At 43.1% G+C, this 16,203-nt stretch overlaps 1 protein-coding gene across 1 annotated transcript in view; it reads left to right on the top strand.

The window, feature by feature from the left end:
• The window catches only part of LOC149435063 (kinesin-like protein kif7), a gene marked incomplete at its 3' end in the record, with an annotated part of 47,675 nt that overhangs the window by 9,011 nt on the left and 22,461 nt on the right, over positions 1-16,203 (top strand). Inside the window, exons 4-5 of the mRNA XM_089663051.1 lie at positions 5,354-5,771; positions 12,062-12,605. Coding sequence (XP_089519177.1) covers positions 5,354-5,771; positions 12,062-12,605 — 962 coding nt within the window. The remainder of the gene's footprint in view (positions 1-5,353; positions 5,772-12,061; positions 12,606-16,203) is intronic.

Below are 16,203 nucleotides of genomic sequence, written 5' to 3'. Positions count from 1 at the left end.
TTTTTTTTGGGTGGCGGCAGGCATCGTGATTGGCGTTGGATCTACTTCGGGGGACATTCTTTTATTTTCCTTCTTTTAATAAGGTACTTGTCAAAGACTGTCTCCTGTCTTTTTTCACAGTACAGGTACCCCATACTCATTCATGTGGGGGGGCCGGGGATCTGGCGGCCCCCTTGCTAAAGGGGCTTCCAGATTCCAATAAGCCCCCAACCCACAGACCCCACAACCACCGGCCAAGTTGAGGGCATGTGGCCTGGTATGTTTCAGGAGGGGGCGCTCACTTGTCAGTGGGAGTAATTGTACCCCGTCGATGGTGTCAGTGGGAGTAATTGTACCCCGTCGATGGTGTCAGTGGGAGTAATTGTACCCCGTCGATGGTGTCAGTGGGAGTAATTGTACCCCGTCGATAGTGGGAGTAATTATGCCCCATCGTTGGTGTCATTGTGAGGAATTGTGCCCCTTCGTTGGTGTCATTGTGAGGAATTGTGCCCCTTCACTGGTCTCAGTGGGGGGTTTATGCCCTATTGTTGGTATTATTGGATGAAATAGTGCCCCAAGTGCCAGATAAAAGCAAGCAATGGGCTGTATCTGGCCCTTGGACCACTGCTTTATAAGAACGGAAATTGTTTACAGACATCACCTTTTTATTGAAAGCCAACTTCACCTTTCAAAAAAATAATAATAAATGGACATATTTTTGCAGGTCAAAAATGTGCATTTACTTTTTTCTTATTTTTGGAGCCTAGAGCCGGAAGAGCGTATCAACATATTGTGGGTGCAATGCCAGGCTCCTGCACAGCCTTCCTTTATCTGTGCCCATATCTCCATATGAGCTTAAATTTACAAAGCTAGAGGAAGGATGAATGAACTATGAACGTGCTTGCAGCCTCTTCAAACTACAAGTTTGTCTGCCATGGTGACAGACAATACTTTTTTCATACTCCGGAATCTGTGAATGAATGATGCAGTTGTTTGGGCAAGGCACAGCCACACTGGTTTCAAAAAGTGAGACTGGGTGTGGGGAGAGGATCACCCGCCCGCTGTTAGAGAGGGGAGCGTTGGCTGAGGTACGAGGGGTCTTAGGAGCATGTTTACATGTTACACCCTGAACATGGATGTAACATTTAACATGCACCTAAAAGTGAACTTACCCTTTAAATTGTTACTACTGCTATGTAGACCTGTTCATGGCAAATCCAAGTAGTCAGGTGACCAGTACATCTGAAATGTAAGCTGGCTATACACTGCTGAAATTCACTTAGTGGGTAGCTTTGTCAGCTCTCTCCTGCCTGACATGCTTTGATTCAAAAAATTGAAGGATCTGGAGAAAAAAATGTTGCTGCATCCAATCAAGTGCAGATACTATTTGGGGTATTCTGACAGCTGTAGCAATTTTTTTTTTAATTCAGCAAAAAAAATTTTTAATTATTATTAACCCCTTCCCGACCACCCTATAGCAGAAATACTGCTACAGGGCGGCACGGGTGCACAAAATCAAGTATATATACGTGATTTCGCATTTCTGGGTTGAGGGCGCACCTGCGCCCGCCCTACTTGCACCGCCATTTGCGGCCATGGCTTTCAATCCCCGGGTCCCGGGCGATGATTACTCGCCGGCGCCTGGTAATTGCCGAGCATCTCTGACTGGAGATGTAAACAAAACCGTTCTCCCTATCCGCTCGTGCACACTGCTTTAGTTGGCTGTGCACAGCACAGCCATCCAAAGCAGTGTGCTTACAGTGAAGCACACAGACACAAGTAAAACAGCACACAGTTGACCCTTTGATCGCCCCTCATGTTAACCCCTTCCTGCCCAGTGCCATTAGAACAGTGTCAGTGCTTCTTTTTTTTTTTTTTGTAGCACTGATCACTGTTTTGGTGTCACTGGGGATGTCAGTGACACCAAGTCAGTTCCACCCCCCCCTCCCCCTCCCCCAGTGTCAGAATGCCTGCCGCAGTCCTGCTATAAGTCGCTGATTGCTGCCATTACTAGTAAAAATGTAAAATAAAATCCCAGTATATATAACGCCATTTGTAGATGCTATAACTTTCATGTAAACCAATTAATTTCCATGTATTGGGATTGTTTTTAGCAAAGACACGGAGCAGAGTGCATATTAGCCTAAATTTATGACGAAGTTTGATTTTTAAAAATTATTTTTACTGGACATGTTTAATAGCAAAAAGTCAAAAATATTGTCTTTTTTTTTTCAAAATTGTTAGCCTTCTTATTGCTTATAGCGCAAACAAATAACGCAGAGGCGGTCAAATACCATGGAAAGAAAGCTCTATTTGTGGGGAAAAAAGACATTTGGTAAATTTCATTTGGGTGCAGCGCTGTATGACCGCGCAATTGTCGGTTAAAGTAACTGCGCCGTATCGCAAAAAATGGCCTGGTCAGGAAGGGGGGTGAATCCTCTCGGGGGGGCAAGTGGCACATGACAGGATTAGCTCTGACAGATGGTGGGTGTCTGCCTAGTATCCAGACTCCTGTCCTTTTATATATCCACAGGATCAGTGGGTCAGACCCAGAATTTTTTCAAAATTGTCGGTCTTTTTTTTTCCTTTATATAGCGCAAACAAAAACCGCACAGACAATCTAATACCACCATGAGAATGCTCAATTAGTCGAGAAAAAATACGTAAATTTCATTTGGGTGCAGCGTTGCATGACTGCGCAATTGTCAGTTAAAGTAATGCAGCGCCGTAATGCAAAAAAAATGGCTGGGTCAGGAAGGGGGGGAAATCCTCAGGAGGGCAAGGGGTTAATAATAATATTTTTGGAGATGACCGTACTTAGTCATGTGGGTCATTAAAGCTTAACACCAACCAAAAATTCAGATGAATGGGAAAGGGTCAGAGCTTCTGTAATGTTTACATTGCTTTCTGTCACTCAGCTGGAGCGCTTTCCTCCTCCCTTTTGTATATTTCTCAGGTTAAGGAATTGGGTAAATGGGGGAAGAAGAGGTTTTAACCCTTCCCATGCAACTTAAAAAAGTACCGTCATCCCTAAAAGGGGCTTTTTGTCTTGGAGGGTTTTGCCCATTATTAAAAAAAAAAAAGGCAGTCTGTGGTGGAGACAATTGCTAGAATATTTCAAGTGAACCTATCCCGCACCCCTCTGGTTTGTTTACTTGGGTTCTTAGACAAAGAATGGTATCCACCGGAAATCAGGGTTCCAATATCTAGACTTCTGTTTCTTGCTTGCAAACTACTAGAACTTAAAGTGGGTGTAAACCTCAGACATGAAATATGCAGAAAACATATCCCTCTATAGTGTGTACTTGTCTCAAGAGCACGAAGTGTCATTTCTGTCTGCTGCCTTCTTCCTCTGCTATCAGCATGAATCACTTCTGACAAGTTTTCCTGACGCCAAAAGAAAAATGGTGACAGGGGAGGGACCTCCAGCAGATTGACAGCCTCAGTTCTGTTCCTGTGAGCTGTGTGGAGGGGGTGTGTCTCTTCCCTCCAATCATTTCTCAGAACTCTCTATTGAGCTCTACAGTGTGTAACTTCAGCTGTCCGCCCCCTTTTCTTCTGAACTCTCAGACAGGATTTAAAATGTAGTAATTTTAATGAATGTAGAGAAGAGAGGACTGCAGATAAACAGGTACAACTTATGTAGGAAGATTTGTTTCATCTCTGTGTATCACCTGAGGCCAGTCACTGCACTGGGTATATATGTAAGGGTTCACAACCACTTTAAGTGGACCTCCCCACACCCCTCTTTAGAGGAGTGGCTAATACAAGTTCATACCACTTTTCTTAACCACCTCCCGCCCGTCACAAAGTAATATGATGTACGCAAGGCGGTTCTCTCGTTCCGGGAGGACATCATATGACATCCTCCCATTCTAACTGCACATGCGTGGGTCCCGGAGCGTGCGGCGATCGGCGGTGCGCTGTGTCCCTCGGGCACAGCGGATCATCGATCCACGGAAAGAGCCAAAGATGTCGGCTTGGTCATGTGATCAGCTGTGTCCAATCACAACTGATCACATGTAAACAGGGAAATGCCAGCTATCGGCATTTCTCTCCTCTTGAGCTGTCACGCTGACTGCTCGAGAGGAGAGGAGAGCCGGTAATCTGCATTCTGCGGAGGGGATATGTACACTGATCATCAGAGCACTGATGATCAGTGTAGCACCAGCAGTGCCACCTATCAGTGTCCATCAGTGCTCATCAGTGCCACATGCCAGTACCCATCAGTGCTACATCAATGCCACATATCAGTGTCCATCTGAGCTGCCTTTCAGTGTCACCCATCAGTGCCACCTATCAGTGCCATATATCAGTGTTGCCTTTCAGTGCCCATCAGTGATGCCTGTCAATGCCCATCAGTGCCACCTATCAGTGTCCATCAGTGCAGCCTATCAGTGCTCATCACTGCAGCCTCATTAGCGCACATCAGTAAAGGAGAAAAATCACTTATTTACAAAATTGTATAACAAAAACTAAGAAAAAAAAAATTTCAGTGGTTTTTGGTTTGTTTCAGAAAAAATAAAAAACCCAGAGGTGATTAAATACCACCAAAATAAAGCTCTATCTGTCACAAAAAAATGATAAAAATGTCATATGGGTACAGTGTTGCATGACCGCGCAATTGTCATTCAAAGTGCAACAGCGCTGAAAGCTGGATATTGGCCTGGGCAGGAAGGGGGTATAAGTGCCCTGTAGGTGAGGGGTTAAAGAACACTCAATCTATCAAACGCAGAGGTGAAACTTCCCCCCACCCCCTGTGGTTATTAGCTCCCTAGAATCTGACAATACATTTGCTACTTCAATGTTGCTTTGTCCAGATTCAATACCGTTTGCATAATACACCCATGACCTGAGTTGTAAGTGGAGCTGCTATTTCTAGCCATATTGGATAGATGGGTCCACGTCTGCCTAGTTATCATGCGGTATTGTTAATTGTTTGCCACTTTGTGTCAAATATGTGACTTGTTTTTTCATTATGACTTTTGGTAGGCCTACAATTCACTTATTATGTACTCTATAGCCTATTTATAGCATTCGTATGCTCTTAAATTACTACTGTGTATTTTATGAGACTGCTGTGGTGCACGTAATTGCCACTACGCCTTCTTCCTATGGCCTTTGTTTATGAAAAAGTCAGCATTTGTTTTTTCCTTGTTTTTGTAAAAAAAAAATTTTCTCAATAAAAACGATATTTAACGACAACCCGTCCGGCGGTATATAAACGGCCGGATGGTGGCACTGCAGGGTCGGGTGGCCATTTATAAACGGCCTACCCGCACCCTGCTTGTGCGCACTCCCTGGGAGCGCGCAGCACTGCGATCCGTTGCCCGGAATGACATTTCAACTTTTTTTTTTGTCTTTTCTCCTTAAGTGCTGTGCGGTGTGAAGGAAACCGAAGTGGAAGGCCTGGATGAGGTGCTAAGTTTGTTAGAAGTGGGTAATGCTGCTAAACACACAGGGGCCACACAAGTCAATACCCATTCCAGCCGCTCACATACTATATTTACTGTCACCATGGAGCAGAGGAGAGGCGTCGGACGAGTCACCAGAATGACCGATGGGGACGGTGGTGCTGCCCTTGCTTTTGGTCAGGTTCTGTCTTCCAAGTTCCACTTTGTAGATCTGGCAGGATCTGAACGTATATTGAAAACAGGCAACACTGGAGAGCGGCTGAAAGAAAGCATTCAGATTAACACTGGACTTTTAGCACTCGGCAATGTTATCAGCGCTCTGGGTGACCCAAAGCGGAAAAGCAGCCATATTCCCTACAGGGATTCCAAGATAACCAGGTAAGATGATGATACAAGTGTTCTGAAACCCCACATGAATGTCTCCTGCTCCCCCAAGTAAATCTGAACTCTAGGTCTGATATTTGTTGTTTTTTTTGTTTTTTTTATATTTATTATAATAGTTACATTGATCTAGATTGCATATCTCATACCTGAGCGATCGCTGTGGAAGCTGCAAATCGCTGTGGTAGTCGGTGCTACTACAGTGTTAGCAGTGATCTTCTGGTTTGCCTTCTGTATATAAACCCAGGTGGTGCTCATTTGGCACTAACAAGGATGGTGTGAACCTCCTGCGCTACTATACAACCAAAAAATAAATAAACTAAAGAGAGAAGCTGCCAACATTAAATCATATACCCATGATCTAAATAGGAAACAATATCTAGAAAATGTGCCGCTACTCATAAATCCCAAAGACACTAAAGTGAAAAGGTGCCACACTAAATGTACCTTATTAAAAAAACATGCAATAAACCACATGAATCAATAATATATATGATAATCAAGTGGTCATGGTGATCAAATAAAACTTCTAAATATATACCATAACATAAAATAGTGCATAAAATCAGTGTATTGACAATCTTATATTATACAAAAAAATAAAGGTGAATAATTCTCGATGTTATAACCCACACATAAATATGATATAAAAATAATTATAATAATGAAAAAACTGTGATAACACGTGCAAATACCACACTGAAAAAAACAACCATGTAAGTATGATGTGTTAAAAAATAGTCCGATAAGTGGGTGACACCACTACTGCAATTCCAAACACACGTGACCATACAGGGAAGTGACTCCAGGTGCAGAAACTCCAACAAACGGCTAGATTAGCCTCTCACCTCCAGGCTTCGACCCATAAGGGTCAAAGTGTTTAGTGGGATCAAACCTTCAGATCCTTTCAGCATACACTGGTGTCCACTGGTCAGCTCTCCCCATACACAGATCTCCTTCTCTAGGGGTTGACAATCAAGCAGTGGATCCTCTTTCCTCAGAGCTTGTGCATCCCATGTGCTGGTGTCCATCCCACATGAATGTCGCCTGCTCCCCCAAGTAACTCTGAACTCTAGGTCTGATATTTGTTTTTTTTTTTTTTTTTTTTAATATTTATTATAATAGTTACATTGATCTAGATTGCATATCTCATACCTGATCGATCGCTGTTGAAGCTGCAAATCGCTGTGGTAGTCGGTGCTACTACGGTGTTAGCAGTGATCTTCTGGTTTGCCTTCTGTATATAAACCCAGGTGGTGCTCGTTTTTGCCATTTTTAATTTTTTTTATTTTTTCAATGAATACAAGGTAATCTCTGATTGGATGAGATGGAGATTGTCCCCGCCTCTCCACATCATGCAGAATGAAGAGCTGCATGACACAGGACCCGGAAGATTGCTGCTATTCTAGTAGCTCTGACTGCTACAGTTATTTGCAACTTCCACTGCAATTGCTCAGGTATGAAATATGCATCCTTACATTGATCCAAGCTGGACCAATGTAAATATACAATGAAAAGCATAGCTGGAGTTAAGCTTTAAACTCTTTCCGACGCCCTATAGCAGAACTACTGCTACAGGGCGGTAGGGCTGCGCAAAATCACGTGTGTATATATACGTGATTTTGTATTTCCGGGTAGTGGGTGCGTGTGCACCCTATCTGCACCCTGCCCACACCTCTACAGGCAGCAGCAGCTGTCAATCACCGGGTCCCTGCCGGAGATTTCCCACTGGCACCAGAGATTTCCCACTGGCACCCAGCGTTCGCCGAGGAACACTGACGGGGGAGAGGTTTAGCAAAGACGTAGCAGAATACATTTTGGCCTAAATTTATAATTAAATTAGGTTTATTTTTTTTTACTGGAGATGTTTTATAGCAAAAATTCAAAAATATTATTTTATTTTTTTGTTGTTAGTGTAAGAAATATAAACCGCACAGGTGATAAAATACCACCGAAAGAAAACACTATTTGTGGGGAAAGAAAGACTTACATTTAATTTCGGTGCAGCGTTGCATGACCGCTCAATTGTCAGTTAAAGTAACGAAGTGCCGTATCGCAAAAAACAGCCTGGTCAGGAAGGGGGGGGAATCCCCTGGAGGGCATGTAGGTAATTTCTTGTTATATTTTGACAGATTTTGCCTGCTCTGCTGCAATGGGATATCCAATATAATGGCCTGGTCTCCATGGCGGCATGGCACTTTTATGAGCACTGTTAAATCCAGGTTTTTCATAGTGATAATATAAAATATCACTTGTAATTAACCACTTCCAGTCCGGACACTTCTACCCCCTTCCTGTCCAGGCCAGCTTTCAGCGCTATCATACTTTGAATGACAATTGCGCGGCCATGCAACACTGTACCCATATGAATTTTTTAGCATTTTTTTTAGACAGATAAAGCTTTATTTTGGTGGTATTCATTCACCACTGGGATTTTTATTTTTTTGTTCTGTAAATTAAAAAGTCCAAAAGTTTTGAAAAAGTGTTTTTCTTATAAAATTTTGCAAATAAATAGTATTTCTTCATAAATCTTGGCCAAAATGTATTCCGTTATATTTTTAACACTGTACTACTTGTGGGGGGTGATGAAGAATTTTTTTTTTTACACTGTTTGCTTTTACACCCATAAAGGATGTAAAAGCAATCATTTCTCCTTCTCTCTGGCTGCATTCTTGCAGCCATTGAGAACTACTGAGTGAGCTGTGATTGGTCAGAGCTTGTCACATGGTACAAGGCTGTCGTGAATAGCCTTGTACCATGTGACCTCTGTGAACATTCACAGATTTCACACGTAGTAAGCAATGATGTCACAAGTGACATCTTGCTTACTACTCTGCATGTGATCACTGATTGGCCAATCAGTGATCACATGATCGGGAACTCGTACAGAGGTCCCGTCCGACGATCGGTGTCCCACTGTGTCCGGAGGACACAACGGGCACCGGATTGCGGTGCTGCGCTCTCCCAGGGAGCGCGCACAAGCAGGATGCGGGTAGGCCGTTTATAAACTGCCACCCTGCACTGCCACCGTCCGGCTGTTTATATACAACGGCCGGACGGGAGGTGGTTAAGAGGGTTTAGACCAAAACTATCTTGCAAATCAATCATGGATATTGTGAAAAATATGCTTGTGTTGTCCATTTTTGTATCTGCTCTTGCTTCCATGGAATGTGTACTTTTTATAATGCAATGAAAAGCTATACGTCCCTCTGTTGAAGTTCTTAACCTTTTTTGCATCATAGACCCCTTTAAAGAAGAACTCCGGGATACCACATAAAAACTGCAATAAGTACACTGACCTATGCAAATCAATAAATGTTTAGTAGTTTATTTCTAGGGCTCATCATTTAGGACAAATTTAGAATTCAATATTTGTGGTGTCATCACTCCTACTGACCACAGATAGCCGAATGACAGCTTCACTGCGGCCGACCAGTTAATGTGACGTCATCCCAGAACGCACCCTCCTGCACGCACCCGGTGATCCCCATAATCGCTGTGTCCTACAGACACAGCTGATCACGTGATGTGGTAGAAGGCCAATCACAGCTGCCTTTTACCACGTGATCAGCCATGTCCAATGGCACAGCAGATCACCGGGAAGTGCAGTTGCCGGTTATCGGCTGCACTTTCCTCACTGCTGTCACTGCATGAGGAAACTACTGCCGATAACCGGCGATTGTCAGAGGACGGATTGGCAGCGATCATCAGGGCACTGATGATCAGTGCCACCCACCAGTGCCCAGCAGTGCCGCCAGTCAGTGCTGCCTATTGGTGCCCATTATTGTTGCATATCAGTGCTTCCTATCAGTACCACGTCATCAGTGCTGTCTCATCAATGCACATCAGTGAAGGAGAAAAATTACCTGCTTGTAAAATGTTATAATAGAAACAAAGAAAAACTTCTTTTTTTGTAATTTTTGCTGTTTTTTGTTTATAGCAGCAAAAAATAAAACACCCAGCGGTGAGTACATACCACCAAAAGAAAGCTCTATGTGTGTGAAAAAAATGATAAAAATTTCATATGGGTACAGTGTTGCACGACCGCGTAATTTTTATTCAAAGTGTGACAGCGCTGAAAGCTGAAAATTGGCTTGGGCTGGAAGGGGGTATAAGTACCCGGTAGGCAAGTGGTTAAAGAAATAGCATCTTCTCTCGGCAGGAGGAGGAGGTGTATATCCAGGGACACGTCACGTCCTGCTTTACTCTACAGCTATGAGAAACTACATTTCCCATCATGCATAGCTGTAGACTGAGAAGGAAGTGCATGAATGTAGGCAGGTATGTTAGCTGTGTATTTCTTGCACTAAATTGCCCACATAGTGCTTATCTACATTGGGTTGCTGAGAGAGACTCCTGGGTCCGCCCACTTCAGGGAGCAGGGGCGGAACTTCATCCCTGCTCGCCGCAAGAAACTACAGCGGGGCAGAGCCAAGACCGCCAGCTGCGGGAATACAGGGCATAGCAGCCACTGGTCTTACAAAATGGATGTCATAGGCAAGGAAGCCTGTGATTCATATAATGCACCTCCAATATTCTCGGAGAAGATGGACTGGGAGAAAAAAATGAACAAAATCTTTGCTGAAGGTATAAAACCACCAGCACTTGCACAGAAAAAAAGTTTCTGCCTGGAGTTCTTCTTTAAAGCTGTAGAAAACTGCAGGTAAAAAAAAAAAAATCCCCTGCAAGGTAATGTCCTAATGTTCTAGTGTGCATCACATACTAACACATTATGAAGGACTTGCCCTAAAACAAAGCCCTCCAGTGGAGCACTGTCACGGCTGACAGGGCTTCCATTTTCACCTAGGTTTCCTTACGGGTTTGCGAACTCCGGCCATTTGACTAACCGAGCCGCGATGATGTCACTCTCACGCATGCACACAGGAGTCCCTGTAGGTAAAAGTATTAAAGAAGAGTTTACTACCACTTTAAAGGATAAGTTCACCTTTTAGGAGCATGTTACATGTTACACCCATATTTAGGGTGCAGCATGTAATATGCTTCTATGTACCTACCTCCTGCTGCCAGCGCTCCACTCTATTGTGACGGGGCGGGGGTTCCCCTCACACCTGCTTTAACAATCTGAAAACAGCGCAGCAGCATCATTTAATAACGGTTTCCTGTAAATGATTAGACTACAAGTACTGTCGGCCATTGCGGTGGAGGGCTTAAAGTCGTGAGCACTCTCAGTTTATTGATTCTTCCTGCCATTTAGTGACTGCCTGCCCATACGAAAGGTACAGGAACACAGCTTACGGGGATCCTGACATTGCACCCCTGATCTGCTGATCCCGGGTGCAATGCTTTACTGGCTGCAATGTGAAAAAAAATATTAAAATGCAAAAAAGATGTGCATTTGTTTTTTTGTGTGTTGTGTTTTTTTTTTTTTACAAAAAGTAAATTTAGCTTTTAAGAATCCGATGGAAGCTTTTGACCACATCCCGAGCAATATTTACATAGACACAACTTTGCATGCAAAGAATATATGTAGTTGATTGAAATTTGATTGCGTCATCCAAATATGACATACATTACGTTTGAATAAAGTAAACAAACTTAACAAAAAACTCACTCCATTTCATGCAAAAAGTAATGGCCGCACATTATAAAAATAAAATACAGTCATCTTGTGCAGATTAAACAAAACAATTTTCATTCTGCTCAAATCTACTACTATTACTAGAAAATGAGAATTTAAAGTGAGTCAAGGACACTTCGGTGTCAGCACTATAAGCAGTGGTAAGGTGTATTTTTTTTTAAATGTATTTCAATGAGAAACCATTGATTGGGATACCGGGGAGGATGCATAGTAAATATTCTTCTTAGCTGACCCCCTTGGCCCCTCTGAAACCCATCCATGGATTCCGGGTAAGAAACCTTGCCCTAATGGGTAAAAGAAGGCATAAAATATGTGTAGGTAGTGCCCTTCATACAGAACACAAACCCTTAAGTGGCTTACATCTAACATCTGATATTTTTTTTTGCATACATTTAGTACCTATCATAGAGATACTACATATCAATATATAGCGTCATAATATGTATAGGTAATTTATAGTGTCCTGATATTGCCGGTATATTTCCATCCCTTTTGAGAATGTGTGTTTTTTTGTGATGCGGTGTTTTTTTTTTTGTTTGTTTTTTTTTATGCGGGTGTTTTGTCTTTTTGTTTTTTTTATTATTATTTTGGTGGGAATTTTTTTTTTGTTTTATTTTATGTTGGGTTTTTGGTTTTTTTGTGTTTTTTTTTTTTTTTTTTGTGCTTAACTTGCTGCTCTGTTTTATAGGATTTTGAAAGATTCCTTAGGAGGAAATGCCAAGACCGTTATGATCTCTTGTATAAGCCCTTCAGCTTCTGACTTTGACGAAACGCTGAATACACTTAACTATGCCAACCGAGCACAAAACATAAAGAACAAAGCAACTATCAATTGCAAGAAAGAAGCCGAGAGAGTGGAAGACCTCCAGCAACAGATAAAGTCCCTGCAACGGGCTCTAGAACAGAGACATCGTTCAGAAACCCGGATCCTCAGTAGGTTTGACCCAGCCAAGTCTGTTCCCCGAAGATCTACAGAAGATCATGTGTCCAGGCTGATGGCTGATTGTGCCCATTACAGGACATGTACAGACACAGGATATCTCCTTCTTATGGACCTTCTATCAGAAGGAGGCCTCTCACCTGCTCAGATGCAAAGAATGAAGAATTGGATGTGTACCGTGGAAGAGGAAAGGAGTGAAGTAACATCGGCGTCTGGTTTGGATAGTGGAATTGAAAGCTCCTCTGTTGAGGAATCCACTGCAGAGCTCACCAGGAAGCAGGCTAAAAGTAAGGTATGGATCAGAGGATTAAAAACAAATTCTATTGCAACCGTAAATTAATTCCTGCTTTAGCACATTTCCCCAGGATAATAGTGTTACCATATGATTACTTTACGCAGCGGTTTTCCACAGAACAACCCCCCCCCCCCCCCTTGCCTGCTCTACTGGCTCCTTCTCTTCAGCGAGTGCCTCCATATGACACTGCTTTCTATGGGCGCACTCATGCGGGCTTGCTCCCGAGCTGCCTCATCTATTGACACGGACAGTGCTTGGCCCCACCCCCCACTCCTTTCGTCACAGAATGTGATCGACAGCAGTGGAAGCCAATGGCTCCCGCTGCTATACAGTGGAGAAAATAATTTGATTCCCTGCAGATTTTGTAAGCTTGCCCACTTACAAAGAAATAAAGGGTCTTTCATTTTTATCATGGGTGTATTTTAACCGCCTCCCGCCCATCATATAGTAATATGACGGACGCAAGGCGGTTCTCTCATTCTGGGAGGACGTCATATGACATCCTCCCACTCTAACCGCGCATGAGCGGCTTCCAGAGCGCGCGGCGATTGGTGGTGCGCTGTGTCCCTCGATCCATGGAAAGAGCCAAAGATGTTGGCTCGGTCATGTGATCAGCTGTGTCCAATCACAGCTGATCGCATGTAAACAGGGAAATGCCGGTTAGCTGCATTTCTCTCCTCACCAGCTGTCATGCTGACAGAGGAGAGGGGAGAAGAGCCGGTAATCGGCATTCCTCGGAGGGGACATGTACACAGATCATCAGGGCACTGATGATCAGTGTTCCCTGATGATCTGTGTAGCCCCAGCAGTGCCACCTGTCAGTGTCCTTCAGTGCCAGCTGTCAGTGCTCATCCGTGCCACATATCAGTGCCACATCAATGCTGCCTTTCAGTGCCACCCATCAATGCCAGTCAGTGGCGCCTATCAGTGCCTGTCAGTGCTGCCTATTAGTGCTGCTTAACAGTACCAGTCAGTGCCGCCTATCAGTGCCACCTATCAGTGCTGCATATCAGTGCCATACATGAGTGCTGCCTTTCAGTGCCCATCAGTGATGCCTGTCAGTGCCACCTATCAGTGCCCATCACTGCAGCCTCATTAGCGCACATCAGTGAAGGAGAAAAATTTTAATTTTATAACAAAAACTAAGAAAAAACGTGTTTTTTTTTTTTTGTTTTTTTGTTTGTTTTTTTTTAAACTTTTCAGTGGTTTTTGGTTTAAGAAAAAAAAACCCACAGTTTATTAAATGCCACCAAAATAAAGCTCTATTTGTCACAAAAAAATGATAAAAATTCCATATGGGTACAGTGTTGCATGACCGCGCAATTGTCATTCAAAGTGCAGCAGCGCTGAAAGCTGGAAATTGGCCTGGGCAGGAAGGGGGTATAAGTGCCCGGTAGGCGAGGGGTTAAATGATAGAGACAGAATATCAGCCAAAAATCTAGAAAAAAACTTCATGATACAAATGTTATAAATTGAGTTGCAGTTCAGCGAGTAAAAAAAGTATTTGACCCCCAGTCCCTCTGCTTTCCTATTAAACCACCAGAACTAGTGTCTCCATTGGAAGATTTCCCCTCTCTTACTTTTCTGGGGACAACCTAAAATTTGGTATTTTCTTTTACTTTCACCCTAGGTTCACATCTGTGCGGGTGGTGCCACTGCAGATCCACACGAAAATCCGTGCAGCCGCACCACCCGCACAGGGAAATGCGGACCAGCGGGCGGGTGCCATTAGTTCTAATGGCACGCCGCCCTCACTGGAAAATGCAACCGTACTGGGAAATGAGGTTCCCGTGCGGGCTGCGTTTTTCAAAGAAGTGCAGGGACTCCTTTCCTGCGTGTCACGGGGCACGGGAGTCCATTCAAGTGAATGGACTCTTGTGCCCGCGCAAAACGTAGCCTGCACGGCCACATAGATGTGAACTGGAGGTTAGTACTTGGAAGCGAAAAAATCCTAGGTAGGCGAGATATAAACTATGAGGGGTACATATAGACACTGGTGTGACAGATATCTTACCTCAATATTAACCATTAGATCAGCAACAATTAAGAAATGCAGGGCTGACATCTTAAAATACCACAGGGAACGGTGTAGTGAATATCATCTAAAAAGAACCAATATCCATAACTAGTCCATGAAAAATACATGTGCATACAGACACGGCCAAAAATATTGGCACCCCTGCATTTCTATCAGATAATGCACCACGTCACCCACACATTTGTTGTTTCAGTTACAAATATTTAGGCATTTTCTTGTTTGTTTTGTTTGTATTGGTATGACACAAACAAGTGGAGAAACAAAAAGCCAAATCTGACACATTCCACAAAAAAACAAAACAAAAATGGACTGGACAAAATTATTGGCACCTTCTCAAAATTGTAAAAATAATTGCATTCCAAGTTTGTGATGTTCCTGTAATTTGTAGTTGAACTCACCTGTATTTATTACCATGTGCTGACAATATAGAAATCACCGGCAACCAGTTAAAATGGTGAAAAATTGAGTCAGCCTTTCTGTTGTGTGTCTCTGTGTGCCATTTGGAGCATGGTGAAGAGAGAGAGCAGCAAAGATTTGTCTGAGGTTTTGAGAACAAAAATTGTGGAAAAGCATGGACAATCCCAAGGTTACAAGTCCATCTCCAGAGATCTAAATGTTGGGGTGCAATGTGGGGCCCAATGTCAGAATGTTGGATCTCTGTCAGGAGTCATGGGCCTTACAGCAGAACAATGATCCAAAGCACACATCAAAAAGCCCTAGAAATGGTTTCAGACAAAGCGCTGGAGAGGACTGAACTGGCCAGCAATGAGCCCAGATCTCAATCCCATAGAGCTCCTGTGGAGAGATCTCATAACAGCAGTTGGGAAAAGGAACCCTTCCAATCTGAGAGACCCGGAGCAGTTGGTGAAAGAAGAGCGCTCCAAAATTCCAGTAGAGAGGTGGAAGAAACTCATCGATGGTGACAGGAAGCCATTGATTTCAGTTATTTTTTCCAAGGGGTGCGCTACCAAATATTAAATTGAGCGTGCCAATAATTCTGTCCAGTCCAATTTTGGGGTTTTGCAGGGAATGTGTCAGATTTGGCTTTTTGTTTCGCCAATTTTTTTGTGTTATACCAATAGAAATAATGCCTAAACATTTGTAATTGCAACAATTTTGTGGGGGAAGTGGTGCATTATCTGACAGAAATGCAAATATATTTGGCCGTCGCTGTATAGATTATGACAAATACCCCCTATATACTGTATTAGCCTACCCATATGTTTAAAAATCTACAACAAATGCCAATATTCACATGCATATTAAAAAACCATATAAGCACAATCATTATTATTATTATACAGGATTTATATAGCGCCGACAGTTTGCGCAGCGCTTTTAAAAAATGTATCCTTTGCAGTGAGGCCGTGCCCAAACTGCAAGGGTTTAAGTGATTGTAAACCCTTATCCAATGAAATGACCCCCTCAGGTGATATGCAGAGATTAAACAAATCCTCCTACATAAGTTGTACCTGTTTATCTGCATTCCTCTTTCCCTTGCATCCATTCAAAATGCTAAATTTACACAGGATCTGTCAGCTCTGAAAAACAGGATGG

This window comes from Staurois parvus, unplaced genomic scaffold, assembly GCF_062004578.1.
Source record: "Staurois parvus isolate SC_StPar_1 unplaced genomic scaffold, SC_StPar_1.0 ptg001617l, whole genome shotgun sequence".
Taxonomy (NCBI): domain Eukaryota; kingdom Metazoa; phylum Chordata; class Amphibia; order Anura; family Ranidae; genus Staurois; species Staurois parvus.
This window is presented reverse-complemented; position numbering and strand designations above follow the sequence as displayed.